Source organism: Panthera pardus, unplaced genomic scaffold, assembly GCF_024362965.1.
Source record: "Panthera pardus isolate Hobbes unplaced genomic scaffold, ASM2436296v1 HiC_scaffold_16, whole genome shotgun sequence".
Taxonomy (NCBI): Eukaryota; Metazoa; Chordata; class Mammalia; order Carnivora; family Felidae; genus Panthera; species Panthera pardus.
The window spans coordinates 2010559-2035608 of NW_026526721.1; the positions used below are offsets into that span (position 1 = coordinate 2010559).

General features: G+C 60.0%; 2 protein-coding genes across 2 annotated transcripts in view; one reads left to right on the forward strand and one right to left on the reverse strand.

Annotated features, from left to right (window-relative positions):
- Positions 1-10533, forward strand: part of TSPEAR (thrombospondin type laminin G domain and EAR repeats) — a 157233-nt gene extending 146700 nt beyond the window's left edge. Inside the window, exons 10-12 of the mRNA XM_053903016.1 lie at positions 4878-5065; positions 7348-7449; positions 9985-10533. Of these exons, the coding sequence (XP_053758991.1) occupies positions 4878-5065; positions 7348-7449; positions 9985-10138 (444 nt within the window). The 3' untranslated portion in view covers positions 10139-10533. The remainder of the gene's footprint in view (positions 1-4877; positions 5066-7347; positions 7450-9984) is intronic.
- Positions 10534-19291: 8758 nt separating this feature from the next.
- Positions 19292-25050, reverse strand: LRRC3 (leucine rich repeat containing 3). Its single transcript, XM_019432714.2, has 2 exons — positions 24891-25050; positions 19292-24260 (listed from the first exon to the last, which is right to left on the reverse strand). Exon 2 carries the CDS (start codon positions 24100-24102, stop codon positions 23329-23331), a length of 774 nt encoding a protein of 257 aa, XP_019288259.1. The 5' UTR covers positions 24103-24260; positions 24891-25050; the 3' UTR covers positions 19292-23328.

Genomic DNA, 25050 nt, shown 5'->3' on the forward strand with positions numbered 1-25050 from the left:
TACTGCCACCAGACACACCTCGTCCTTCCTCCTCCCCCGGGACCTCTCCCTGTGCTCCCAGAGCCTCCCGCAGCCCCTCCGTGCTGGGACTGAAGGCAGGTGAGCAGGCCGAGGGTCACTTGGAGCTGGAAGGAAGCCGTGGCGACTGGGGAGATCCCGTCCTCGGAGCAGCTCCCGGCCGCTTGTACTGCAAGGGTGGGCCCAAGCGCATGTGTGCGTGCAGATATGCGCACGTGTGTGCATGGGTGCGTGTGCATGTCTTGTGTATGTGAGTGTGCGCGGGTGTGTATGTGCCTACATACGTGTGTGCGTCCGCGTGCACGCGGGCACGTGCATGTGTGTGTGTGCACGTACGTGTGTGTATACAGGTGCGTGTGTGTGTGTGTTTGTACAAGGTGCGTGTGTGTGCACAGGTGCATGTCTGTGTGTGCAGGTGTGTGTGCAAGCATGTGAGTTTGCAAGTGTTAGTTTCCCAGTGACGTGGCTTCTTCAGCACAGGGCTGGGGGAGCGTGTGACGTTCTGACGACTCCCGTTCGGTTTCTGGAAAGTCACGGAGCCGCAGGCGGAACTCTGCACGCGTGGGTCCTGAGCAGGTGTCCCGTGCAGCAGCCACAGAGAGGACGGGGCTGAAGACTCCATGGGCCCCAGGTGTCTCAGAGCCTCCTCAGATGTTGTGAGGTGGCCCCAGGGGACGGAAATCGTGCCACCTCGTGGAGCCACAGCAACGACAGGACAAGCTCATCCAAGAAAGCTTTAGCCCGGCTCCTGGCCCCCGCGTGGAGGCAGTGACTGCCAGGTGTCCTGGCCCCTTGTCCTTGTCCTTGCGGCTCTTATTCTTTTAGCCGAAACTCGCCTGTTTCTGCTCCTCAGGACAGGTCCGGACCCGTTTCTAGAGCAGCAGAACTGGGAGCCCAAGCGGGGCGAGGCCTGTCCTCCGTCAGGGCCCTGTTGGCTGGGTCACGGCAGGCAATGGCGCCCTCTGCTGGGCGTGGAGAGAATGCCGCCACGTCAGGCCAGAGTTTGTTCTTTGTCCCGCGGCTGGGGTTGGCTGGGCTCTGAGGCTGAGGGGGGACGGGGCAGCACATCCCGAATCTGCACGTGGGCAAAGTGACAGACGTGCCAAGGAGGGGCAGGCACGTGAGGCCTCGCTGGGCATTGTGCAGCCAGGGAGGGACGCGGTGGCGGGTCACAGGCACGCTCCTGCCGTACGGCCAGCTCCGGCCCAGCCAGGACAATCTGGGACCCGCCCCCCCGGCCGGACGCAGTGTCCCCAGGGGAGCAGCCCAGTCCCCAGCCTGCCCGCTGCGTGGCTTTGGGCATCCCCCCGCCCCTGGGCTCGGTCCTAGTCCACACAAAGGAATCCCCCTAGACCCCGGCCCTGAGCACGGCCCCAAAATGTGCAGGGTGGGGACGGTGCTAAGAGCCAACTGTTGCCCAAACACGAGGAGTGTCCCTGTGTCCGGGGCCGTGGCGGCCGGCAGGATGTGTGAAGGTGACCTCCCGTCCTTAGCACGCTGCAGGGGTTCCCCAGCAACGTGCCTCAGACACTGACCCAAAGCACCGAAGACAAATCTTTTTCTTGCCTCCGAGGTGCCTGTGGACACAGATCCTGGATCTATTGTCCTGTTCCAGCTTTCTCGGTGGCCAGAAAAGCTGAAAGTTAGCCTTGGAAGGAAGGAACGGACCCTCTGCCTTCCACACGCTTCACTCTCACAGGCCCCACCCCCACGCTTTCTGCCCCCACCCCCCCTCCCCACACACACACAGCTCCCCGCTACCCCCTGCAGCCAGGCAGGTGCACCCAGAACACGCCGAGCACCTCCTCTGGGCTCCACCACGGCCCCCCCCACGGAAGATTCCAGATGAGGAGAAAACGTTTGCTTTTGTCAGCATTTTTACACATTGGGTGCGAAGTGATGTCTCTGTGTGGTTTAAAGTTGTTAATTCCCTGAGGACTCAAGATAGGGGGCGTGTGTCCACGCATTTATTGGCTTTCTGTACTTTCATTTGGGAAATGTCTTTTGTCCTTATTTTAATTTTTTTTTTTTGCCTTTTCATTATCGAAAGACAGCTGTGCTCACCACTATGCCACCAACACGCCTTTTCACTATTGATAACGTAGGAGTAATAGCCTTGTGACAATATAATGTTATCCCTACCTGTGTGTCGGGCTGCTGTGCAACGTGTGTGTGCACGTGTGTGTACATGTGTGCAAGCGTGTGCATGCATGTGTGTGCGTGCACGTGTGTGTGCATGTGTACATGTGTGTGCTGTGTGTGCTTGCTTTAGACGCCCGGGATCTGTCAGTATTTTGCTGTGAACGCTCAGCTGTCTGTATACGCCCAGAGCTCACCTTCCAGCGCCCTTGAGCATCTGTGCGGCAGACCCTGGCTCGGCCCGGCGGGGTCCGCCCTCAGCCCTGGCAGTGGCCTCCAGCTTTTCCTGCAAAGCAGGGCTGCTGGCAATCATTCTGTCACTTCTGTCTGAAAAGGGCCTCATTTCACTTTCATTTGTGAAGGATAATCTCACCAGTTTTAGAATTCAGAGCTCATACACTTTGAGGATGTTTCTCCGTTGACGCTGGTCTCCGGTGAGAAGTCCGGGGTCACAGGCACGGCCGTCCCTGTGCCGATGTAGCGAATGTGTCTTCTCCCGCTGCCTTTGAGGTTCTCGCCTTGTCTTCTATTTCAGTGATTTGAGCACCACGTGTCTGGGCGTGGATTTTTGTGTTTATTCTGCGTTGGGTCTCTGATCTTGGATCTGTGGTTTGGTGTTTTTAATCAAATGTGGGAAGATTTTGATTTAAATGTTTTCTTCTGCCTCATTCTCTTTTCCTTCTGGAAGGTCCAGCTGTATGTGCGTTGGATCGCGTTGCATTATCCCCCTTCTGTTCATGTTTGTTACTGTCCCCTTTGTGTGTTTCAGTTTGGGTAACCGCCAGGGGTCTCCCTTCTGGCTCCCTGACGCCCTCTGGACGGCCCGGCCGGGTGGCTCCCCGTCCCAGCCCTTTTCCCTACACACTCTCATCAGAGTCATCGTGGCTTGTGCCTGCCAGCTCCAGTATTGGCACCGTTGGTACATTTCTGTCCAGTATTTTCTCTTGATCAGGGGTCATGCTTGCCTTCTGCTTATGCTTCTGGCCTCTCGCCTGTTGTTTGTCTGTGGGTCCCGGGAAACTCACCCCATGTGTGCAGTTCGGGAGCCAGACAAGGACTTGAGAGAGGTTAACGGGGAGACATCGGGGCTCCCCCTTCTGAGCCTCCCTCCTCTCTCGGATAGTCCCCTTCTGTCTCTAGACACTCTGGGAACTCCAGACTCTCCCCTCAAGACCCCCAGCCAGTCAGCCTGCTGCACCCACCCGAGTGCAATGCCCACGCGTGGTGGGACAAGGACAGTCCTCAGAGGAAAAGTCAGATAAGCACACACCTTGTGCGTGTGATTCCCTTTGTTCAAGGGTCACGGCCCCTCCGGTTTCTGCCTGCCCTTGGCCACTCTCCAGAACCTTCCGACAGTTGCATGCACAGTCGTGTTTACAGTTGCTATCGGCAGGGATCAGTCTAGCAGGCAGCCCTCTGCCACCATCAGAAGCCAAAAGTCAGGAGGCAAACTTCAAAATAAATTTTTTTTAATGTTTATTTTTGAGAGAGAGAAACAGAGCACAAGCAGGGGAGGGGCAAAGAGAGAGAGAGAAAGACAGAATCCAAAGCAGGCTCCAGGCTCTGAGCTGTCAGCCCTGACGTGGGGCTTGAACCCATGAACCATGAGATCGTGACCTGAGCTGAAGTCGGACACTGAACCATCTGAGCCCCCCAGGTGCCCCTGGAGGCAAACTTTTAAAGACAACCTCAATGCAAAGTGTGCCACTGGAGAGTTTCTGCAGCTCTCACCAGCCCGTGGGGACAGATGGGGTCAACAGAACCCCCTTCCTGCGGACATGGGAACTGAAGGCCTGGCAGCCTGCACTGGCCGTGGTTCAGGCTCCCCTGGGCGTTGACATGCTCTCCCATCAGCCACAGACCCCGCCCCGGGGAGCGACCACGTTCTCCCTCTCCTCGGCCCCTGCCATTTGCTGTCGCCCAAAGGGCCTCTCCCTGTGCCCGCCCCTGGTTTTCCCGGGAAAATGTCTCCGTTTATTTCCGCCCCTGCCCTCTCCCTCCAGGGCTCAGACCCAGGGCCCGGACCCGGACCCCTCGGGTCCTCTCCTTCCCTGCACCACCTGCGTCACCACAATCCCTGAGATGCTGGCCGTAAACCGGACATGAACTTCCTCCTCGTGGGCCCCACGTGCAAATCAGCGCGTGCAGCTGGAGGTCGGGGCAAAGGCTCCACGGCTCGCCACTCGTGTCCAAGTCCGGCCCCGTTGCGCCACGTGCGTCTCACCCCCGAGGGCTGTAAGTGATTTGTGGACGAGCAGCCTGCATGGGAGCCCAGAGACGGGGCTGCCGTCGGGGTCCGAAGAAAGCCTCAGGCCAGGGAGAGCGTGTGGTGAGGAACACAAGTATCTAGAGGCTGCTCCTGAGTTCAGAGCCAGGACTGGAGGAAGCAGGGAGGGCTCCCTGGAAGAGGTGTCATAGCAGCTGGAGGGGCAGCATTGCGCATGGGGGAGTGGGGGACTCAGAAGGCTAAGAGGCACTTTGCACAGATGACCTCTTCGGGCGTGGGTGCAGCTGGGCACCCACACTCGGGACAGGAGTGGTGGCGAGGAGGCTGGAAAAGCGAGCGAAGCCAGACGGGGACCGCCGCCCGACTGGTGCGTGCAGCGCAGCGGGGCCCCAGCCGGTTTGCGGGTTAGGGGTGTCTCCCCGCGCGGCGGCGCCGGGACCCTTCCGAGGGCCTCTCTTCACGCCCGCCCCCCGCACTCCTCTTTCTGTCCCAGACGTTCGGCGCCGCGGACTGGGAGGTGTTTCACATCGGAGAGAGGGTCTTCCTGGCTGTCGCCAACAGTCACAGCTACGACGTGGAAATGGAAGCACGCAACGACTCCTACGTCATCAACTCGGTCATCTACGAGCTGAATGTCACCGCGCAGACCTTCGTCAGGTTCCAGGAGATTACCACCTGCAGGTGCGCCTGGAGGCTGGGGGCCGGCTGGAAGGGCAGGGCGCGGCGTCCCAGGGGCTCTGGGGCGTCGGCTGCCTGCGCTGCCCGCCGGGGCCCACCCGGCGGAGGCGGCACGGCTCTGAGCCCCGCGCGAGACTCCCAGGGCACACGCGGCGGCCGCCTGAGGCGCGGTGCGCGGCCGCTGGGGGCGTGACGGGGCCTCACTCCTCAACACGTTGCGAACCTCCCGCTGGGCCCGCTGACGGACTCCGTGGCCTCTGCGGTAAAACCTGGATGGCGAGTCTGCACGACGAGCAACCGTCTCGAATAAGCTTCGACTTGGCAAACGCGCGACGCCTTGCCACACGCCCAGCGTCACGTGATCCCAGCTGAGCCAGTGGTTCTTGAAATTTGCTTTGAGATACGAGTGCTTTGGATGACGAGCCTGTTTCCAGGGCGAACCGCGCTCGCAGACCAAGGTTTTACTGTATTTGTAGGCTCGGCTCTCACCGCTTTCCAACACTGTGGCTGGTTGGTTTGCTGCGATTCAGTGATTTTTATTAAATTCACAGAGATGTGCAACCACCACCAGGTAACTTGGAACGTTTCCATCACCCCAAGAAGAACCCCTACCATTCAGCTGCCCCCCCCCGCCCCCACCCCAACCCTGGCAACCAGCGCTCTACTTTCTGTCTCCACGGGGTTCCCCATTCTGGATGTTTCCAAGACGTGGAGTCATATGGGAGGTGGCCTCTGGTGCCTGGCCGCTCTCACTCAGCGCACTCCTCAAGGTTCACGCACGCTCTGGTGTGTGTCAGCACTCGCTGCTTTTCACGGCCGGATAATACTCCATTATGCGTGGGTGGATGTGTTTTGTGTACCCCCTAGATGATGGACGTGTGGGTCTCTCCACCCTGACCAAACGGTGTGGCTCTGGAGGACAGAGATATACCCGTTCTGGGGGCTCAGCAGGGACTCACGGCTGGACGCCCCCATTTCTACCGCGTTAAAGCAAAGCTGGCCTCTGCTAGGAGTCTGGTGCAGACGGCGTGAGTCCCACGCGCCTTGACTCGAGAACCCGCCGCCTCTGGACGACTACCTCCCGGGGCACCACCCTGCCCGTCACCCGCGGCCACACCGCACAGGCGAAGGCGTGGCCGGCCTCCCCTCGGGGAGCACTTTGGAGCCGAATCATAACTGGCCGTCACTGGAGGCGGCCCTAGACACGAACCTGGTGGTGGAAGAGAAGAGGCGATGCCCCCGAGTGTCCCAGGGGCCGCGTGAGCCCCCTGCTCTAGGCCAGCGCCTCGGCCCCCACAAGGAAGGAGCCCAGAGGCAAGTCCGCAGTAACACGGGTGGCCCTCCACCCCCCGAACAGGCCACGGCTCTGAGCTGCTGGACGCAGACACAGTGGCCTGGCCTGGGGCGCCCGGCCGCATCCCGCCTGCCGCACAGCGGTGGCCTCGGCTTCCCCATCCAAGAAGAGTGCGGCGGCAGGGGGTGGGGCGTGGGATGAGAAACAGAGCTTCTGAACGCAGGAGGAAGTTTCCGTGTCGGCACCTGAGCAGGTACCAAGCAGGGAGCCGAGGGGCAAGCCCGTGTCCTCACTCCTGCCTCCAGGGGCTCTGCACGCCCCCGCGGAGTGACCCTGGGGACCTCTTCTCCGCTGGCTCCCCCCTCTTCACAGTGACAGAGTTTTGCCTTCGTTCCACGGCAGCACAAGCACCCGTGGACGGACGGAGGGATAAGCAAACCGTCCCTCCACACGGTGGAGGGTCATCTGGCCTTGAAAGGGCTGTGACACAGGCCACCACACGGCAGACCTCGAGGACGTCATAGCGAGTGAGATAGGCCAGTCACCAAAGGACAAAAACGGTGTGATTCCACTCGTACGAGGCCCCTCAAGCTCGCAATTCAGAGACGGGGAGCAGGGTGGGGGCCAGGGCTGGGGGCGCGGGGTTAGTGTTTCACGGGGACAGAGGCTCAGTTTGGGGAGCTGAGAAGTTTCCGGAGACGGACAGTGGCGATGTTAGACAGTGTTATTAATGTACTTAACACTGCTCGACTGTATGCTTGAAAATGGACAGGATGAAAATTTTATGCCATTTGTATTTTATGACTTAAATTCAAAAAACGTTTTTAAAGCGAACGACCAGTTCGCACCTCCCCGGAACAGACCCATGCGCCGTGTGACGAAATCGCTCTGGATCTTGGGTGGGCAGTGGGCCCGGGGTTCTGCGCCTGGGGGAACGGGCTGGAAGCCAGAGCGCCGGCTGCCGCTGATGCCTGCTCACCTGTCTCCGCAGCGCTCTGGACTGGGAGTTTTTCTCGGTGGGAGAAGATTATTTCCTGGTGGTCGCAAACTCCTTCGACGGAAACACCTTCCTGGTAAACAGTATTATTTACAGGTAAGGAGCCTCCGAGGGCCACCCCCTTCCGCACAGCCTGGGTTTGTCGGCAGTGGGGTGAGCGCCGGCCACAGCCAGGCACAGGCGGGCAGTCTGTGGGTCACCTCGGAGCAGGCCGAGTCTGGGTCATGCCCCGGGGTCAGCCGGGTGGCCCGCTGGTCACGCAGACGCCCCCACCGTCGGATCCTGGCCGCAGGCACAGTATTCCGGCACCGTGCCTTGAGAGTTCGCGATATTTCATTCTATGAAATGTTCCCATCCAGGACTGTGGCAGCTCTGTCCCCATGTCAGATGTCCTGCCTTTCCTCACACACGCACCGGGGCGCTGTCTTGAAGTCGCCTCTGGGAGGTTTTCGAGTTGTGCGAGCACAACACCTGGGACGTTTCCCTTTCTATCTCCAGCTGTTTATCATGACGTTTTCCACCTGCACCCCCAGACTGGGATAGTTCAAATAGTAAGATGTATCTACTTTCTTTGTGGTTAGCTTAAATTCTTTTTTTTTTAATTTTTTTTTTTTTTACATTTTTATTTATTTTTGAGAGACAGAGCACAAGCAGGGGAGGGGCAGAGAGAGAGGGAGACACAGAATCCAAAGCAGGCTCCGGTCTCTGAGCAGTCAGCACAGAGCCCGACACGGGACTCGAACCCGCAGACGGTCAGATCATGACCTGAGCCGAAGTCAGACACTTAACTGACTGAGCCATCCAGGCAGTCCTAGCTTCAATTCTCTTATAAAGCCACTGGGGCTTTGTTCTCGTTCAATAGCGTCTCTTGAACAACTTGCCCAATTTCTCCCAGGGTTATCAGTGAAGTCAGTTTTTTCTTTTACCTCTTCTCCAGACAACTTTGGTCATCTATATCTTACTAGAAAAATCGCCAAGTTTCTTTAGCCTGTTCGATTTACTAGAAAGTAGAATTTTTAACGTGACAAAGTAGTTTTAAAATTCATGCGGAAGAATATATTTTCAAATGTGGCCAAGATTTTGAAAAAACACAGGAGGGGAGGAGGCCCTCAGACAATGGAAACACAGCAGGTGGTTTCTGCGAAAAATAAACACACAGGCGGGAAGGCATATCGTCCAGAAGAGAAGCCAGCAAGTTATGAACATTTAATGTGATTAATGTGTTTCAAGTCAACGAGGAAAGCATGTGCTATGTGTTACTTAATAAGTAATTGTGTATAATTTGCTATCCGTCTGGAGGAAAACACAGCCATACCCTGCTGTATATTATACACAGAAATAAACTTTACAGGGATTAAAAATCTAACTGTAAGCAAGTAAACAACAGAAATATTAGCAGAAAAGCTAAGACAACTTTGACCGCAAGCTTACCCGGGAGGGCGCGACGCCTCCGTAAACAAGGCCTGTGCAAGGTTGCCGGGAAGTACCCTAAACTTCAGGGTTCTGGGGGAAAAGGCATCCTATTCACAAAGAAAACTATTGGGGCGCCCGGGTGGCACCCTAAGTGTCTGACTTAGGCTCGGATCATGATTTCATGGTCTGTGGGTCCGAGCCCCGCATCGGGCTCTGTGCTGACAGCTCGGAGCCTGGAGCCTGTTTTGGATTCCGTGTCTCCCTCTCTCTCCCTCTCAAAAAAAAAAAAAAAAAAAAATTAAAAAGAAAACTTTTGACCACACATTTAATGGAAGAGGAACCCCTACAGGTTAATCAAAGCTAATTTTAATTTGGAAAAATGGGCAAGGGCACGAACAGGAATCACGGGAAGAAAATCAGAAACCTGAGTAGAGTACACATTAGGAGCTGCTCTCTCAAAGCTTGAGGATGGTGTCTCCCCAGACTTAAAGGCTGTTTAAAGGCCCCGCCCTTTGTGGAACAGCCCTGCCCTTCCTTCCCCGTCAGAACAGGACCTGCCCAGGCCTTTCTGGGAAGTTTCTGGACAAATACCAAATGAAAACCATGGTGCCCTTTGACCCAGGTGCCCGCCGTGGGAACCCCACCTTAGAAAGTGAAGCCACCGCCAGTGGACCCCTTTTGGAGGGCAAACCCTAGAACGACTGATGGCCACACATGGTGGGCAGGTGTGGGGGCCCAAAGTGGGGAGGGGGCCGGGCTGCAGAGCCCCTGTAAACAGACGGCACGATGGTGATGCCCTTGTGGTGACAGGTATGTGTTTGAGGGCAGGTGCTCACTGTCAACACCGACCCCAGGAGTAGGGGAGGCCCTGGCTCAGCCCCTACAATGAACCTTCTGGAACCGCCGGGATCCCCTCCACGTCCCCCCTGCCCGTTGAGGGGGGGTGCCTGCCGCACGGCACTCTGGACCAGGGGCAGAATCTGGGATGGATGCGAGGAGCTGCGGGGTCTGGGACAGGGCAGGGTCCCCCTTCCTGCCTCAGTTTCCCTCTCTGCAGGCTGACTGTGGTGCGGAGAGCTTGTGCAGCCCCGGGGGGGCAGGTGGGGCGGAGGGGCAGGAGCAGGCCCGGAGAGGGTCCCGGAGGGTCCCGCTCGGACACCCAGTGGGCACCTCGCCCCCTGCCTGTGGCCGGCCAGGCTGACGGTATGTCTCCGGCAGGTGGCAGGGGTATGAAGGGTTCGTGGCCGTGCACAGCCTCCCGACCTTCGGCTGCAGAGACTGGGAGACCTTCCGCACCGCGGCGGGTTCCTACCTCGTCTACTCCAGCGCGAAGGAGCCCCGCTCCCGGGTGCTGAAGCTGAGGACGGGGTGAGGGCACCGGCGCCCCTCCCGGAGCCCTGGGAGAAGCCGGCCCTTTCTGGGCCCTGGCCCTCGTCCGGGGGGCCGTCCGTCCACCTCTCTGCCCCGGTGACCGTCGCGGCGGATTTGGGGGCTCCGCGGGCGGTCGGGCCGGAGTCGGGTGCTGCCCTGCGAGCCCGGGCGGGCTGCCCGGGGTTCGCCTCAAGGGAGAAGTTCATACAAAATTTTACCTCAGAACCAGCGGGACCTCCCCACGGTCCTCCCGGCCCACCCGGGCGCGGGCACAGGCTTCATGCGGATTCACGTATCTCACACCGGCTATTTATTGTATACTGTCTGTACAGAAATATATTTATGACGCTCTTTACCAAAGGCCTGAAGGCGTCTGCGTGTTTGTGGGGGGGACGGTTCACTTGGCCAGCGTGGTGGGACGTGCCCTCGGGTCCCGGGTCACCGAGCCGGAGGGCGCCCCTCCTCTGCAGGGACTCGCTGCCTCTTCCGGCCTCGGTTTAGCCAGGAATGCGGCGGGGGTCGGTTTCGGGGAGGAACCAGCGGTGCGGGGACTGGGTCCCACCCCATCCCACCCCGTGCAAAGCCACGCAGGCCGGCTCCCTGGTCACTGCACTGGCCTCGTGGACGTGCGGGGTGCACTGGGGACACCTCCTCGGGGCCCGCGCTCACTCAGCTCCCATGTCTAACGCCCCAGCCCTGCCCTGCGGGGGCCTCCTGCCTCCCTGGGCGCGACAGGACACACACCCTCGCAATCTGCGTGTAAAAGAACGGCCATGTGCTGCAGCCTTTGCTGGGAAGGCCTGTGGGGTGAGGACCAGGCCAGGCCTATTCCATCACCCATGGCCACGGGCTCCAGGAGAGCGAGGGCCGGGGAGGGATGTGGAGCCGGGCCACTGCCCGAGCTCAGGGACCCACCCTTGGTTTGGTACTCTGCTGTTTCTGTCTTTCAAGTGTCAACTCTCGGTGATCTTTGCCCAAGATCACAGAGCAGGGGGCACGGCGCAGCCCCAGCTGTCGCCGGGGTCTGGCTCCCCACGGCCACGTGCATGTGAGAACGGGGTGCCCTTCCTGCTCCCAGGAAGGAAGCCTACCCCACGCCTCCTCCGGCCAGGCCAGAGTTGGGATTTCAATACGGATTTCCAAAAGCTGAGATTTTTCTGAGCCCCCTTCAGGCCAATAAGTGGACCGTGTACCTCGGGGAGGGCTGGAGCTGACCCCGGACGAGGATGTCCCTCCCCAGGGAGAGCCGCAGAGGGCAGGGGGGCCTGGGGCTCGAGGGAGGTCTGGGCCAGGTGGTGATGGCGACAGCCGGTCCAGGGACAGCCGGCCGAGGGTGCCACATAAAAATGCAGGCTCTCCAGCTAAATCTGAATCACAAGTAAACCACGGATGCTGTTTTTAGTATATGTGAACCCCAAATACTGCACGGAACATACACTAAAGGGGTATTTGTCGTTCCCCTGAAATTCAGATTCAAAGCGGTGTCCTGCACTCCCAGAGAGGGGTCGTGGGGAGACGAGACCTTCTTAGGGCCAACGGGGGGCAGGGGCTCTGATTTTACCTGAGATTTGACACAAGGAAGAAAGAGACCCCACGGGCTGGGGTGGCCTGCCGGGGGGCGGGCAGCCCTCGGGCAGGGTCGGCAGAGGGCACTGGTGGGTGGTCATCTTGGGGGCTTATTCCACAGGTGCCTCCACACAGGAGAGGGGAGGCCGGCCCGGGATGGTTACTTTTATGTGTCAACCGGGAGGATGTTTCTGGATGAGATTAACACACATCACAGGAGTCTGGGTAAAGCAGGTGGCCTTCCGCAATGCAGGGGCCTCACCCAATCAGGTGAAGGGAGGAATGGAACAAAAGACCAGCCTCCCCGGCAAGGGGGATTCTCCTGCCTTCAGACCGGAATGCACCTTTGGCCCTGCCAGGTCTCCCCCCCCGCCAGTGGCCCTCAGCAGCCGCTGAAATCCTCTGCACCCGGTCCCTGTGACAAAGCTCTTGTCTCTACACATCCCGTCCTGGCGGTTTTGATGCTCTGGAGAGGCCTGGTGAACACAAGGGGCTAACAGGCAACGGCCCGCAGGAGTCCCACTTGCCACTTCCTGATCACCCAGCCTCAGTTTACCCGTGGGGGAGGGGCCAGCCGGGCGCCACCCCACGCAGCTTCTCTCCCCCCGGAGTGACCCAGACGTACACCAGCGGCCTCTCTGCCAGGCTGGTGTTGCTGTGTGTCTGGCTCGCCATGGGGGACGAGCCCAGGGAGGAAGGAGGCAGGTGACAGCGGCACATACGGTGGGAGCCACCTCATCCTTCCCGGGACTTTGCAAGCAAACGGTGCCTCCGCGTCTTTGGCACAGAACCTGATCTCTGTTCTACTGGGTGGAAACACAAAAGTGTAAATCAAGATCTGTTTAAAGTACAAATGCGAGCAAGAGGGGAAGCGGAGAGAACACTAAAATATTTACATCTTTTCAAGTAAGCTCTCCTGGCTTTTGTCCGTTGATGAGCATTTGCAAGGCGGCCTGCGCTTTCCCATGAATTCGCGCGTGGTTTGACGTGGCCACCTTCTTGTCCCTTTGGCAGCTGAGCCGCAGTACTTCCCCGAGGCAGTATTCCGGAGCGTGCCGGGCTGGGCGCCTTTTGTTAACCCGTGGGACTCTCAACCGTCTTTACGGCGGTAAATAACTTGAAGGACGTGTTGGTACAGCTGCAGTTCTCTTGGGGTCATTTCTCCGAAGTCGCGACTTCCGGGAGAAACGTCCGTGAAAACTTCTGCACGGACTTCTCACTCCCAGGGCTCCCTCCTGAAGCCCGGACGAGGCTCGGCACGACCAGGGTGCGGGATCACACCTGCCCCGTCAGCCCGGCCAACGTGGGGCTTCGCCCATTTCACCATCCGCCAGGTACGCACGTGGAGCGCCCTGGCAAGGTCGCGTGTTCACCGCGGTCGACACTCGACACTTCCGGCGGGATGGGCTCCTCTTCCGGGCACCTCTTAACCTCGGCACCACCAACATCCCCCTCACCCTGTGCCACACATGCACGTGTATACCTCACATACATGCATGTCCCCCCCAGGCATACATGCCTGCACCCACGCACACACACACAGACGTACGCACCTGCACACACACACCCATGCACATCCCCCTCACAGACACACCCACTCATGCACACACACATATCCACCCCATGCACACACGTGCACATGTATGCACACACACACCTCATATACATGCACACCCACACCCACCCACACACGTGCACACACCCCCACATACTCCCTCCACATACACACATACCCACTGATGCAGATGCACACCCCATGCACACATATGCACATATACGCACATACCACTTCACATGCACGCACACCTACACACACCCACACACATGCACATCCCCCACACATACATAGACACCCACTCACGCACACGCACACACACACACACGCACATACACATACATTCCACTCAAACACATATTCACTCATCCACACATGCCTACACACACGTACACGCGCCCACGCATATACACCTGCATGTGCACACACACCCATGCACACATGCATATACACTCTTACATGTGCGCAAATGCACATATACCCCACAGCTGTGCACACACACACGCACACAGGTGTGTACAAACCTTCCAGGCCCTTCTAGCCAGGGACCGTGTCTTGGGCATGTCCCCAAGGTGCCCTGGGCGCTCCCAACCGTCCCCAGGGTGTAGGTGCCCCAAGTGCTCCCCAACCTTCCCAGGGTTCACGCGCTCCAGGTGCTCCCCGACCTTCCCCAGGGTGCAGGTGCCCCGAGTGCTCCGCACCGTCCCCAGGGCAGGTGCCCGGAGTGCTCCCCGGCGTCCCCTTCTCTAGTTGTATGTTGCTGAGAAGACCGTCCAGCGGGACCGTGAAGTGCACACATTTCTTGTCAGATGGAGCGGGGCCAAGCCCTGTTTCTTCTCTTTACTGTTTGAACTCGAGCAAGTAACCGAGCCCCTCAACCTTGGTCTCCTGGGGTCCCTCACATCTAAAATAGGGGACCCCTCATCCCCGGGGCTGCAGCATGAGGACGTGGTATGGCCGCTGCGTGGCCCGGGGCACCATTCCCGGACACACGAGTAGGCCACGGTTGGACCGGCCTCGTGGCCACTTACCTGCTCAGGTGTGTTTTCCTAAACAAACTTGGATTACGTAAAATCACTTTTGAAAGAGAAAGACAGGCTGTCCTACTTCTGAACGTGGATTCCTTGCCTTAAACCACATGCTAGCAAATCAGCAACACACAACGCCCAAGGGGGTTTCCCCGCTCCTGGGAGGACCGTTTCGTACTGGGACAGCCCCTAAAATGATCCGTTATGATCAGCAGCTCGTAAGCGAGCCCGGAGCGAAAGGGCATCTCGGCAAGGCGCGTGGCTCCGTGACTCCGAAGCAGCTCCTTAATTTTGCCCTCATTGTTGTTTAATTTTAGTTTGATTTCATTTTATTTAATTAAGACGCACGGACCGTAAGGGTCCCGTTCAGTGAGTTTTGCCAATTATGCAAATCCAGACAACCAGCCCCGGACAAGGTCTAGAGTCTTTCCGGGGGGCCCCCCAGGCCCCCTGGGGCCCCGTTCCGGCCCATCCCTGCCGCGCCACCTCCCGCCTCTGTCGCCGGCAAGCTTTGTCACCCTCGGGTTCCCTTCAGTGGGGTGCACACTCGCACTCCCGTGTGCCTCTGTCACTCTGCTACGTGGTGGCCATGCCTGCACTTTGCTCATTCTTATTACCAACTTTATTGTTCACTTTGTCGCTTTCTCCCCTGGTAGGACTAGCTCATCGCTTGTGCACCCGTTGACGGGCCTCCGGGTGCTTTCCCGAGTGCGACGGCGGCAAACGTCACGGGGTGCTTGCGTGCGGCACGTGATTTCCCCTCTCTGGGTGCATATCTAGTGGTGAAGCTGCTGGGTCCCAGGACGGGCAACAGCTGGGCTTTAGGAGCCAGCCGTCCTCCAAAGGCCGGGCGCATGCGTGGTAACCAGGTAAATCGCGGTGACACCGTGCGTGCGCGGGAGTCCAGGCGGCCCGGCCTCTGGCTGAGAGCACAGGACGAGGAGGCGCCGTGTGGGGAGAGGACAGCGCGGGGACGCCTTGCAGACGGCCTCTCTGCCCGCTGGGAAAGTGCTGGAGGGTCAGTGGAGACCTGCCCGAAGTCGTCAGAGAACCTTGTGGGCTCGGCTGGCCCTAGGCACGTACAAGGACCCGAGCCTGACTGGTCCTGCCTCGTCCCCAGGGAGGGAGGGCAGCAGATGCCGGGGAGAGGAACACCGCCCGCCACGTCCACCCAACAGCAGGCTGGGCCTCCTGTGTCAGTCTCCTGTGGCCGCTGTCACAAACTATCACACACTCAGTGGCCGAAAGCAACAGAAATGTATCGTCTTATAATTCTGGGGCTCAGAAGTCCCACCTGGGTCTCGCTGAGCCAAAGTCAAGGTGTGGGCGGGGCTGCATTCCCCCTGGAGGCTCCGGGGGAGAACCCCTTCCCTGTCTCCTCCGGCTTCCGGAAGCGAACCTCTCCTTGACTCGAGGTCCCTTCTCCATCTTCGCGGCCAGGAGCGGGAGGCCCGACGCCCTCTCTCTGGATTGCTTTACCCTGGCTCCTCCCCCCACCTCGTCCACCAGCAACAATCTCGAGCAAGACGCCCACAGGGATGACACAGGACAGCGTCCCTTTCCCAAGGCCAGCTGGCCGGGACCCCTAATCCCACCTTGCTGTGAGACCTGATGCATTTACAGGTTCTGGGGACTGGAGGAGGGCATCCTTGAGGCCGAGCACTCCCAGGGGCTTTGACCCCTCCCCACTCCTACCCCTCCTGCCTGGGCCCCAGACCCCCTTCTGTGCCCCCAGCACTGGCAGAAGTCGGGTGCCGTCCTGTGCGGGCAGAGGGGCAGAGCCGCGTTCAGTCATGACCCTCAAGGTCTCACCCAACAGAGTGTGGTGTTTGCAAAGACGGTCGCCCTGTGCACAAACACAAACAGTGCCTGGTTAAAACTGCCCGGCTCCTTAGATGAACTCTAAGGAGACCCCAAAACTCACACTCCTAGAGACGAGATTCGGACAAACCCTCCAGTGACACCTCACACTGTCACTATTTCCTACATGTGTGGTTTTTGTGCATGTTGACCAAAAGCTCAGCGCTGTCCCTTTTAATGATGAACAGAGAAATCCACAGAACGCTTCAAAGAATTAACACAAAAAAAATACCTAGAAAAATACGGGAAATCCTGGCCTCCAGGTATTAAATTATATAAAAACAATTCAATTTGGTCTTGCCATAAATTTGGAGAAGTTAAAGTTCCAGGTGTCAGAAAAAAAAAGATTCTGAAATGGAATTTTTTTCTATTTGGAGGGAAACTTTTTTTTTAATGTTTATATTTGAGAGACAGAGCATGAGCAGGGTCCGAGGAGCAGAGAGAGAGAGAGGGAGACACAGAATCCAAAGCAGACTCCAGGCTCTGAGCCGTCAGCACAGAGCCCGATGCGGGCCTCGAACTCACAAACCGCAAGATCGTGACCTGAGCCAAAGTCGGATGCTCAACTGACAGCCACCCAGGCGCCCCTGGAGAGAAACTTTTTAAAGGTAAACACAAGAGCAGTAAATGGAAAGGGAAGACTATATATTTGTCAAATAGATATTTATATATATTTTAAAAATATCAATAAAGTTGAAATACCAGCACACTGGTACATCCAGGGCTTGACTGGTTCAAATGGCCGACACCCAAGGTCCGAGGCCTTGAGGCCCGCAGCCAAGTGGGAGCAGAGCACGGGAACCAGAGCAAAGAGCGCGAGCAAACATCCACAGCAGAGGAAATCTGAACGGTGGAAAACAGGCTTAAATTCTGACGACTTAAACCCACTTGGAATGGAATGGATGTCACAACGGCAGGTGCTCCTGGGCCCGCCACGGTGACAGGACCGCCCCGGCCTTCCCATGGGGCCACATAGTTAAAACCTGAGCAGAGCGGCTCCTGTCTGTCAACAAAGCAAGTCATTGGCTCGGAAAACCTCACGTTTGGTGTCCTAATTATTGTGACATGTGACTGACAGGCTGTGATTCTCGGCCCAGGGCAAGGACAGGAGGTCTGGTGTCCGTCCCGAGCCCTCGCTCCAGCAACTCCAGCGAGCAGCTCTGGAGAGACCAGAGAGCAGGGGAGGCTGGGGCGGGGCGGGGGGGCCTGGCCCCGGCTGACCACACGCAGGGCATGTCAGCACCACCAACCCCGGGAGACGGCAGGACCCAGCCCTCCGGCCGAGCGAGGCCCACCCTGGTGGTGCCCAGGAGTGGGCGCAGAGGGGGTGCTGGCAGATGTGAGACAGCAGGAGTGCTGAGGGCCCTGGAGGGCAGGACAGCGTGTGCCCATCCAAGGGGGCCACGGCCAGCTCACCCGTGTGGATGGAGGGCACGGTGGGGGCCGGGCAGCGGTGCGGGGGGCCCGGGGGGCTCGCCCTGTGCGTGGGCTCCGACAGCCGGCCCTCGGGGGAGTCCAGCACCGAGGTGGCCGCTGTTCAGGGATGTCCCAGGGGCCTCCTCCCTTTGGAAGGAATCTCCCTGCCCTTCCGGAAGCCTGTGGGGAGGGACAGGGTGAGGAGGGGAGGGGCAGGGTCTCGGTGAGCACCCTCATTGGCCCCGGCCTCCTCGGGCTGGCTGCGAGCTGGCGGCCGGGTGGGCTTCACGAGGTGAGAGGCTTTCCACAGGTGACCTACGGGCTGCGGACTCCGTTCTGGAGCCACGCCTGCCACAGTCACCAGCTGGGCAGACACACAGTCCCCACACCTCCACACAAACGCACTTTTCCCGCTCCGGGATTTTTGCCACACCTCAACTGCTCAGAAGCCTCTGCCGGCTGCTGAGGTTTCAGAGACGTCCGACGTCTGTCTGCCCCGACGTCTGTCTGCCGTCCACAACCAGCCGGGCATTCACCAGCCCGCAGGACCTCGGGGAAGTCATCTAATGTCCCCGCCCCCTGCCACTGCCTGCGGCCACACGGCACACCGCCCCCCCCCCCTCCCCCCGGCCAGGCTGTTTCTCCCTCCCTTCGCAGGCCCAGCGTCTCCAACAGGGTCAGGAGAGCTCAGCCCAGTGGGCCTCTCGCTCTGGGACGCGGTCTCCCCACCTCCGTCGCACAGGTACCCAGCAGGCGCTAGGTGCCCGACCTGGCACCCGGCCCCTCGCCCGCTCCCTCCAGGTCAGTGTCGGTGCCAGGGTGACAGAGGCAGACCCCGCACTCCTGGCCTTGCCGGGCCAGGCCGTGGACGGGCTCTGCTCCTCCTGGCTCCCCTGGTGCTTCGACCTGGGGTGAAACCGAGGCCCGCCTCTGCTCTCTGACAGCCCTCGGGCCCGTCCTTCCCAGAGTGAGAACTTCCAGGCCTGGGCATCAGAAGGCCCAGATTCCTGCCCGGCCCAGCCCCACACAGCTGCCTCCCAAGTTGGGCATCTCTCCCCTCCAGACCTCAGAGTCTCGGCTTCTCGTCTGAAAATGGAAATATTCCCCACAGCGGCCAGGCCCCGGGGCGGGGGGGGGGGGGGGGGGGGAGTTCGCCAAGGCTGGCTCGAGAGCAGGCCGTCCCACCTGGGGCCTGGGGCTGCTGCAGGCCTCCCCGCCCACTTGCCGCAGGGCCCTGCACCCTCCTGACTCTGGTCCTGAGCTTGGGAAGAAAGCGCACACTGAGATCACAGGAACTCGTGCCCAGCGGGCGCGTTTACTGCGGGTTACGGTGATCTCGGTGACCCTCCCGCCAGCCTCCTGCCCCCACCGCCCTGTCCCCAGCAGCGGTTCGCTCCCACATGGCTAACAATCTCCTGGAGCGGGAGAGCGGAGCCTGGTTGCGGTGCCATCAATCGCCTGGGGTACAGACTCTCCCCGTGGTCAACCTCAAGCTGCCATGATGATGTCGACTGGCTCACAAGATGCCCTGCAACTTAACTATTGGCCGTCGTGAGCCGGTTGGAGCCTGTATGAGCTCTGTATGCACCCCTCTGCCACGCTGTGGGCTCTCAGGTGTGCTGGGTCCGGAAACTTCGGTACTGGCAAGGTCTGCGGCAAGGAGGAACGGGGGGCAGGTCTGGGTCGAGTGGGTCAGAGACGCAGATAACAGAATCCACTCCAGCCAACGTAAGCACAAAGGGGTTTATTGAGAGGTCAGAGGCAGCGGGGAGGGCAGTGAGACTTTGGACCCAGCTTCCGGGAAAGAGGACTACAGAAACCATGCCAGGCTCCCGCGTTTGCCGGGAGCTGCCACAAATCCAGAACATTCCATCTCTGCCACAGTCTGCCAAAGCAGCCCTGGCTTCTCCCCAGGTAACTCAGTCCAGGATCAACGCCTCCTGTAAATGCATCTGTCGAGAACCCGCGGCAAGGGAGCCCGGGGAGCAGGTGCAGGAAAGCCGGCAGGGCTGAGGCCGGCGCACAGCGCCCACCGAGCTGTCTCCGGTGCTCGTGACCGGGACCCAGCTCCACCGCTCAGATGCCCTCGCACCCCAGCCTCGACTTGGCTGATGCCCCAGCGTTCTGCTGACCCTCTGGGAGGAGCCGACCCCCTGCAGCCCCGCACTGGAGCGTCCGCATGAACACTCCTTAGACCGCGTGCGGAATCCAAGCCGCCACAGGGCGGAGCCAGAAGCGCTGTGCTGTGCAGCCCCTGCTCTCAACCGCCTGACTCCCCTCCCCTGCTGCCCGCAGCCACCTTCCATTAAGAAAAGCACACCCGAGGGCGCCCGGGGGGCTCGGTCGGCTGAGCGTCCGGCTTCGGCTCAGGTCTTGATCTCACGGTTCGTGGGTTCCAGCCCCGCGTCGGGCTCCGTGCTGGGAGCCTGCTTTGGATTCTGCGTCCCCCTCTCTCTCTGCCCCTCCCCTGCTTGCACTCTGTCTCTCTCTCAAAAATAAATAAAGAACATTTTTAAAAATTTTTAAAAAAAGAGGAAAATACACCTGGGTTTACCCAATCGCGTGTCTAATTTAAAACCATCATCCACCCTCACTGCAGGCCAACCTGGGGACTTAGGGCCCCATGGCGGGAGGCGGCCCCTGGTTCCAGGGCTTTAGAACAGAGTCTACAAGAGGAGCCCCCAGTCCCAGCCATGCAGGAACCCTGGCGGTGCACGTCCTGTCCTCCCCATGGAGCCCAGCTGGGAGCGCCCTCCACGCAGGGGTCTTCTGCCCAGGAGCCCACCCACCAGGGACGGCCCCCGAGTGTCCAGATGGCCCATCCCCACCACTGGGCCACCCAAGGGAGCGACCCCAAAGCCCAAAGTGGAGGCAGGCTGGGGCACCAGGAGGCCACGAGTTATCAGGCGTCCCCTCCTAGGGTCAGGTTGGGGGTGGGACTCTGGGCTCCACGAGGCACATCCACGGTGAGGCTGGGGACCAAGGGAGCAGAAAGCCTCCCCCAGCCCAATCAGAGCAGCTGGGCAGGGAGACCAGGCTCCCCGAAGGGTTCCATGAGCCTCTCACGGCCCCTTGTCACCCCTCTGGCCCTCAGGCCTCCCTAGAAGCCAGACCCCTTCCACCAACCCCCATGGGAAGGAAGGGAGGCCCCGTCACCACCCTGAGCTAGGGTGGCTGCTCCAACCTCCTGCCCCATGGGGAGCCCTGGAGTCACCCTGCCCTGACCCCCAGACCTTGTGACGTGTTACCTCCCACGGTAAACGGGCTTCACAGACTGGAATGCGTCTGTGCATGAAGAGCTTTGAAGGTCCCTTGTTTGGGGATCACAGTGAGAGCCAAGGGCCACCCACGTTCCACAAGGCTGTGACCCCACTACCCCTGAGACTGGCCAGCCAAGACACCCCCTTTGTCGCATACCTGACACTGTCACCACGGATTCTCCCTGGGAGGCCAGCTGGACCCTGCCCCGCCCCGGCAGATTTAAGATGGAAGTAAATGCCCACCGGTGCAGGGCTGGGGCCGCTCAGCCGTGGGACCCTTGGGGGCGTCCAGCGGGACGCACTCACACGTGGCAGTGAGGAGGGGGGTGGGCCCTGGCAGGGTGTCGTTAAGGGGTCCCTCAAGGGGAGGGGAAAGAGGGGAGATGATGATTGTAGCCCGGGAGGGCAGAGGGCTCCCGGGGACCAGGGGGGGAGCGCATGAGCAGGAAGGAGCTTCGTGGTCCCGGAGTTTAGGGACCCGGTGGTCTTCCTTGGAGGGAGGCGTGCGCTCTGGGACACCCCCTGAAGGGCGAGGTCCCGGAAAGGCCAGGAAGGCCTGGCAGCCGGACTCTGGCTCAGGGTACGAGGGAGAGGACCTTCTGGTGTGTCCAGGGTCCTCAACAAGGGCAAGGAGGGAAGGAGCCCCCACGCCCCGCGCACTCCCTGAAGAGCCACATTTGGGTGGAATCCAGGCTCTCTGGGCTCATTCTGGCGTAAGAGGAAATGTCGAGTTCCCTGGCAGGGGACAGGCCCCCCACAAAGCCAAGGCCTCCCTCACAGCACGGAGGCGTACCCACAGGACCCCGGCGGGGACCTGTAGCGTGTAGGTGCTACGGGTCCTGTGGCACCTGTAGCGGGTCACCTCCATCGGGCAAACCCACAGGTGGTGAGCTCCTCGGGTGGTGGCCCCCTTCTCCCCACCACATGCACCCTGGGCGGGTGGGGCCCCTGCCCTGCTGGTCAGCCAGCAGCAGCACCTACCTTAGTCCCTGGGAGTGTCGGGCTGCGGGAGGCGGCCCTGGGCCCTGCCCCCCATCCCTGCACACCTGATCTGGACAGGGGGCAGAGAAGTGGGGGGTTTGGGTGCGGGAGGGTATTTGGAAGCTGACAGCTGTTTCTTTTTAATGCACCATAACTGAAAAAATCATGACCTTGTTTGGACGAGCCTTTTGGGTCTCAGCCGGGGAATCTGAATCTCTGAATCAACACTCAGATAGGATCCCGTGTTCGTGTCCCATGTCAGATCATGTGACGCTTTCCGAGTACAGACCACCCTCTATTTTAATCCTTTCCAAGCATCTGCTCGATGAAACTTGTACCCTTTATACCTCAAGTTCATGAGCAATGTGTCCCAATTTTGTCTCCCCCCCACCCAAATATTTGAAGCAATTTAAAAATAAATACTCATACAAAAGACATCAAAAAATAAAACTGGGAAGACAGATCACAGTTACACAGGTGGAGGTAATGTCTGCCCCGAACATAAAGTTGTACAGGAATTAGCTCTGAGATTCCTGGTGGCAAAGGTGGAGACAGAGGCAGAGAGACAGAGAGAGGAAGGGACAGACTTCCTGTTGCTGGAGAAAGGTAGCATCCCGTTGACTGGCCTTGAGACACCAAATCTCAGTCCTCCTGTCCTGGAGAAGGACCTGCTTTGGGCATCAGTGAGTAGAAAAGCAAGGCACGGATTCGACCCAGGATGACGGGCCTTCCCCCAAACCAGGCTCGGACAGTGGCGGGACGGAGGGCAGGGACGCACCGGTCTGGCTGCGGACACCGCCCTCCTTGACGATCCACTCTGGACCTTTTTCGGGTTGCTGTCCGTGGTTTTCTCGGGTTTTGATTTTTACGATTTTTCCCCCTCTCCCCGGAGTGAAATTTCAGTACAAACGTTACTCTTAACAAACATTCTGAGAATAAACAAAGCTGTTCAAAGGTTAGTTTGAACTACGCTTTTTCACTTACCTCTCGAGAAAAACCTGGTCTCTACTACTCTGCTCTGGAAAGAGTTCTGCGGTCGGATGTGCTCAGGAACCGCTACTCGGGGGCAAGGCAACCCAGTTCTGCGGTGTAGGACTCTGCCTCCAACAGACCAGTCCGCGCCCCACCCTCTGCGGGCTGACCTCACGCTCCGGGGCGCGAGTCCATTCTTCTCTGAACGCTGTTCACACCCTACGGACGCCACGGGGAAGCGGCCAGCTGAGTGCACGGGAAGTGGAACATCATGACAGGCGGCCTGGTGTTAAGTCCCGACTGGGTCGTTTCCCAACTGTGTCGTGGCGGGCGATGCCGTTTCTCCAAGCTTTGGTTTCCTGGCCCGTCAAGCGGGCCCGACGGTAACATGTTGGACTTGAAAGGCGGCGTGGTGACTAAAACACAACACGAGAGAGGGTTCTGGAAGGGCGGGGTGCTGCTACAGAAGGGCTGTGGGGACCCGCCGCTCAGGGGTCTGGCAAGCAGGAGTCAGTCACCATCCTCTCCAAAAGTGCCGGGGGACAGGCGGGCACTAGGGCGCGGGGCCGACGGGGTCCTTGGACGCGGGGGCGCTGGGCAGGGACTTCAGGTACTCCAGGTGCTTCCTGGCGTCCTCCTGGTTCTGGCGCACGTAGTACACGACGTAGGTGATCACCATGGCGAACCAGCCGAACATGGTGACCAGCATGGCCACGTCGGTGGTCTTGTGGTGGGTGCTGCAGAAGCTGACGCCGGAGTCGAGCGCCTGGATGAGCGGCTTGCCCACGTACTCGTCCCGCACGGCCGTGTGGCAGGCGATCTCGTCCACCGACTCGGGGTCCAGCTTCAGCTCCCACAGCGCCTCCTGCAGCGCACACTCGCAGTGCAGGGGGTTGTGGGACAGGCGGATCTTGGCGCTGAGCTTGCCCAGGGCATCCTTGGGAATCCTGCGGATGCGGTTATGAGACAGGTCCAGCAGCCGCAGGCCCCCGGCCAGGCCCGAGAAGGCAGCGGGGCCGATGGTCTCGATGGTGTTCTGGGACAAGTCCAGCTCTCTCAGCTGGTTCAGGTGCTGGAAGGCCCCGTTGGGGATGTGGGCGATCTTGTTGGCATCCAGCTTCAGGAGCACGGCGTCGGCAGGGATGTCCTTGGGGATCTCCTGCAGGCCCCTCGCGCTGCAGTGGACGGCCACGGCCCCAGCGTGGTCAGGGCACTGGCAGCCCTGTGGGCAGGAAGCGCCCAAGCGCAGGCAGAAGAGGAGGAGGAGGCAAGACCCTCCCGTGGGGCCCGGTGGGGCTGAGGGGCTCTGCTTGCCCACGGGGCCCATGCTGACCACGCCTGGGGACACACGACAGCGTCCGCTCACTCAGTGCTGCAGAGCTGCGTCTTTCCCCGCTCCCCCGGCCGCCGCTGCGCAAGCGACCATCGGACACACACATGAACTCTCGTTCCTCGCGTGCCAGGAAAAGCGGGGTTCTGTCAGTTCTAAAAGAGAGCAGCGAGCAGCATCAGTGACCGTGCTCCAGCAGGGAACCCCGGGGCACTCTGACTTTGGGGGGCATGTCACGGGCACACTGAAGCATCTGACCAGCGGGGGTCTCTGTAACTTATTTCCAGGGATTCCCAACGCCACCCAGAAGAGCAAGGACAGGTCGTGCCGACCGCTGGCTGGGTCCAGGAACCCTGGACACACCCACTGCACACCTAGGGGACCAGGGGCTTGCCCGGCCGGGCGAGGGTCCGCCGCCCCCCAGCTGCTCAAGGCTGGAAACCGAGAGGACCGGGCTGCAGGGTTCTCTTAAGAAACCGTAATGCAGGGCGGCCGGATGAGCCACCGACTGGCGGCGCTCCCTCTGACAGCCCTCGGGGAAGTGTAGTAAGAGCTAAAGGTCCTCTTTGTCAGCCCCGACAGGACGGAGCACGCGGCAGCGGGGGCGGCGCCTTTTTATTTCAGTTGTGTTAGAGAAAGAAGGAAACCGAGAACAGAAAAGCCAAGCCCTGGGCGCGCGGCCGCGCTGGGGCGTGGAGTGGCGGCGCCGCGCGCCGGGCCTGGCGGGCGGGGCTCGGACCCCGCGACCCCCGCGACCCCCGCGACCCCCGGGGCGGGGGCTTTACCTGCGCGGCCGCCTCCGGACACCGTTCTGCGCGACGCTCCCGGCCGCTCGAGCCCGACCCGAGCCACACCCGGTGCAGAGGCGACCCCAGGCCTGCGCCCACCTCTGCGGCCGCTCGGGACGCGCGCGGCTCTGCCTGCGGCTCCGCGAGGCGGGGCCTC